The 4082-nt window shown below is 49.8% G+C and overlaps 1 protein-coding gene across 1 annotated transcript; it reads right to left on the bottom strand.

Annotated features, from left to right (window-relative positions):
- Positions 1 to 290: 290 nt before the first annotated feature.
- Positions 291 to 2984, bottom strand: LOC121865519 (proteoglycan 4-like). The gene has a single exon (XM_042365037.1). It carries the CDS (start codon positions 2982 to 2984, stop codon positions 291 to 293), a length of 2694 nt encoding a protein of 897 aa, XP_042220971.1.
- Positions 2985 to 4082: the final 1098 nt, after the last annotated feature.

Here is a 4082-nt window from a genome sequence, read left to right on the forward strand (position 1 = left end):
CTGAACTATCACATATTATGAAATAAAAATAATCACCATGAAAAAAATATTAATTCCTGGTTGTGATACACGAACAAAAATAATCATACCAAGTACTTATCTTCTACAACAACGAAACAAAGATGGCGGCAGATGTATGGGTGCCTCCTATGTCACCTACCTAAAGGAGTGCACCCAGAAATTCAGTTATCAAAGAGAGAAGCATCAAGTGTAGTTACCTGTACTGCAATATATAAACTAAAATCCAGAAAGAATAGAAAGGGAAGATGAGTGTAGTGATGGTAGGGCCCCTAGCACTCGTGTTGTGATGCTTTTCTTACCGACTTATGGTAGATTACTCGTTGGATCCAGGTAGTGTCGGAGATGGTTCCCTGGACGCGTTGGGCGTAAGGGCGGGCCAGCGTGCCCATCTTGTTGATGACTGTAGCTGCCCGCGTAGACTTTGAGTTGATGAGTACGCGGAGTGCGGTGACCACGTTGAGAGCGTTGGCATACACGTTTGCTGTCTTCCTGCTGATTCTACCTGGAGAGTCTCCCCAAGACTTATTCTCTCGGAATTTTCTGGTGAGCGAGGCATACCTAGGGTCGTTCTCGTCGTCTAGGGCGATGACAAACTCGTCTTGTGAGTAGTCGGGTACATCGGCGTAAACTGTTTCGGCATTGTCTTCGTTGTCGTCCACATACCGTAGTTCATCCATGCTGATGGAGCCTGGGACAAGAGCCTGTTCTGCCTCCAGCACAGCGTCTTCGTCTGCCTCTTCAACTCGTCGAAGATTCTTTGGTATATCATAAGTTGACAAAAGTTTGGCCAAAACCTCTTTCTTGCAGTCGTCGTCGATCTCGGCATTTGCACCAATGCGGCGACTGACAGCCTCTAACTCGAGTGCTAACTCCTCCACCAGTTGACTGAGTTTATTGCGGCCTGTTGACTCAGTGTCTGAACTCTCTATCAGTGAGGAATCTGAAGCTACGAGAGGTCGAGGTTCGGGAGTTTCTTCGAGTGACTTAGACGGAGGAGCACACTCAATCCGCTCCACCACCTTAACCTGTGTCGTGGGGCTCAGTGACACTGTTTTGCCGGAGTGCTTAGGCGGAGAAACTGCGGGGGTATTGTTAACGGTGGGCCAAATGGGTGCAGATGAAGTTAACGGCGATGATGGAGACGTTGGCGAAGAGGGTGAGATTGGTGATGGCAAACCTGAGGGGGCAGCGTACCCCGGGTTGTTGATGGTGATGACAGCTGGACGACTTGGGGTAATTTCTCCAACTCTCACCGTCACCTTACCGTAGTCTGACGAGGTAGAAGTCTGACTGTAGAAAGAATCACGTTTTCGTTCAGCCTCCTCCTTGGGTGTTAGCGGCAGAGGTTTGGTGTATATAGGTTCTTTAGATTTAGCCTTACTGTGGGATGGGTCTCTAGGCAAGGTTCCCGATTCTTTACGCACCTTGCTGTATATCGGTTCTCTCGGTAAGGTATTGCTTCTGGAATCTTTTGGTTGTATTTTACTGTAGATGGGTTCAACCTTTTTGGGCAAGGCGGGGGCACCGGTACCTACAAGAGCAAATGGGCTGCCCGGCGTGATTGGCGCACTGACAGGACTAAGGGGAACAAGTGGAGCCCCAGGATCTCTCGGTTTCACAACACTGTAGATGGGCTCAGGTTTCACAACTCCTGCACTGCCGACCTGTGACGTATTTTTTGCTGTGTTAGGTTCAATAGGCTGAAAACTCGTCTCTATCGTAAGTTTCGGCTTAATTTTGGCGTAAATCGGTTCCTTGGAAGAGTCTTTCTTCCTCATAATCCTGCTGTATATGCTCTCCTTCTTGGTGACACCCGTCTTAGATTTCTGAGTTGTGGTGGTGGTGGAAGTCGTCGACGCTGCAGTGCTCGTCTCTGAGGTTTCCTCTGTTGTCTCCGCCGAGGCAACTGTACTCTCTGTCTTTTCTGGCGTGATGGCAGTGAAGGCTGACGAGGTAGTTTGCTGCCCAGACATGATGCTGGTGAAGGCAGACTGACCTTGATCTTGATCATCTGAGGTACCGGATGTACAAGCAGATATGCTGCCCCCTGTTGTTTCAGATTTTACTAAAGTGAATGCAGATTTATGTTCTGTAATTTCTGATGGTACAGAAGTAAAAGCTGACTTGCTCTGCTCTGTGTTTTCTGACGCTACAGATGTAAAGGCTGACTTCAAGTAACCACTGTCACATCTAACGTCGGAGAGTGTGACGTCAGAGTCTGAGAAGTAGCCGGAAGTGAGACTCTCGGCCCTGCAGGTGGAGGATACGCTCAGTGTGGTCGAGGTGCTCTCCATGGCCTTCCTGTGAACGATGCCTCTACCAGCAGTCTGTCGGTGGGTCACCTCAGTTACCGGCAGAGTCTCGTCACAGATATTGACTACTTGCTCGCTGGGCTCTTGACTCTCGCCGTCGGTGGAAACATCCAACAGTGCCTTTTTATCACTAACACTCACTGTTACCTCGTCTGCTGCTTCAGTTTCCACTTTTTGACGTTTAGTTTTCAAGGTTTCGGTTATGTCCGTTATTTTCTCCACTTCTTTCATCACTTCAGACATGAGACTTCCTCCACCTTCAACAGAGGAGGAAGTTGGACGCTTAAGAGGTTTGTCCTCAACGATGGGGCTGGGCGACGAAGCAACCTCTTCTGACTCCTTAATGTCGTCGACAGGGTCTGGCAACGACGCGGCTCCAATTGCATCCAGCCACTCCCCAGAGGTACTTTCGTCTGCGTCGGGTTCACAGTAACTATTGGGTCGTGACCCTGATGTAATTATCACCTCTGCGGCACTAGTTGGTCGCGAATCAGCCCTTGAAGTCCTGACGGAGTCAGGAATATCCCCATCAGAACACGGGGTGCTCCCTAGCGGCACACTCTTACGCTGCTGCGACTTAGACCGCCGAGAGGGCGAAAGTTTGTCTACAGACATACTGAGTCTGTGCTTGATGTTTCGTAATTTATCCATCTTGCGTCACTAACAACTACTAGAATAACTAGAAAATCCTCCAAGAGTACACTTTACTATAATATTAAAGGAACACGAGAACAACTCCTCCGTCTCAGGATTTAACACACACTAGTTAATGACGAGTTGTGCTACACCGTCACCCAGGGTCACCACAACACTACGCTTCCCGGCTACAGTAAGTGGCAGTGTGCGTGCTCCTTGGCCCTCAGTAATATGAACCAAGAATTACGGTCGCCGCGGGTGAAGCTCCACATGTGATTCTCCTCTGTATAACTCCAGCTTGTGTATAAAAGTTTAGGGGCTGCGCGCATGCATTTGACAGGCTGCACGTATCAAATTTCCGTAAGCTTGGCAGGTAATAAGATCAACATACCCAATTACAGGCTTCCCCTCTAGTGATCTCTTGCCACTGTTTACAAAATAAATTAGTTGTGGGTATTTCCTCACTGTTATAATACACTCAAGTTTTCCTTCAATCTATCACTGTCACTCACACTACATCAAGGACATGAGTAACACTCCCTCACTCGCTCTCTCCTCGAGGCAGCTCTTGGCGTGCCTCGACACCTGCCTTACGGAGGTGGAGCGACAAGGTGGCGGTGGTCGTGTGCTGGGCGGCAGCAAGCTCGGCCCGCGCCCTCTCTCACTACTCTACCCGGCAACTAACTCTCCCTCTTGGCGCCCGATGCCAGCTTCCTAGTGTTAGGGGGAGAAGGAGGGGTGCCACGCTGCCAGCCGCACCAAGCAGTCAGGCAGATGGTGTGCCAGGGAGCCAGACTAAGCTCACTTAACTCGTGATGTTACTCTGGTGGAATGGGTGGCCAGGGAGGGACAGGGTTCTTATTTTTCCTGTTATGATGAAGCTAATGGCGCAGAGGAATGCCAGGAGTCCTTAAATTCCCATTTTAAAAATTTAAAAAGAACGGGTAAGGCCAAGAAGGTAGGCACGAGGGAAAGGGGCAGTGGGGAGAGGAGGCACCGGGGAGGAGAGGTGAGGTGCTGGCTCTCTCCCCTGCAGGTGGAGCGCGTAGCTCTGACCATCACCCACCACCAAACTGCACTACGTCATGTTAACTCTCAGCCGTCGTGTGTGTG

This window comes from Homarus americanus, unplaced genomic scaffold, assembly GCF_018991925.1.
Source record: "Homarus americanus isolate GMGI-L3 unplaced genomic scaffold, GMGI_Hamer_2.0 scaffold25483, whole genome shotgun sequence".
NCBI lineage: Eukaryota > Metazoa > Arthropoda > Malacostraca > Decapoda > Nephropidae > Homarus > Homarus americanus.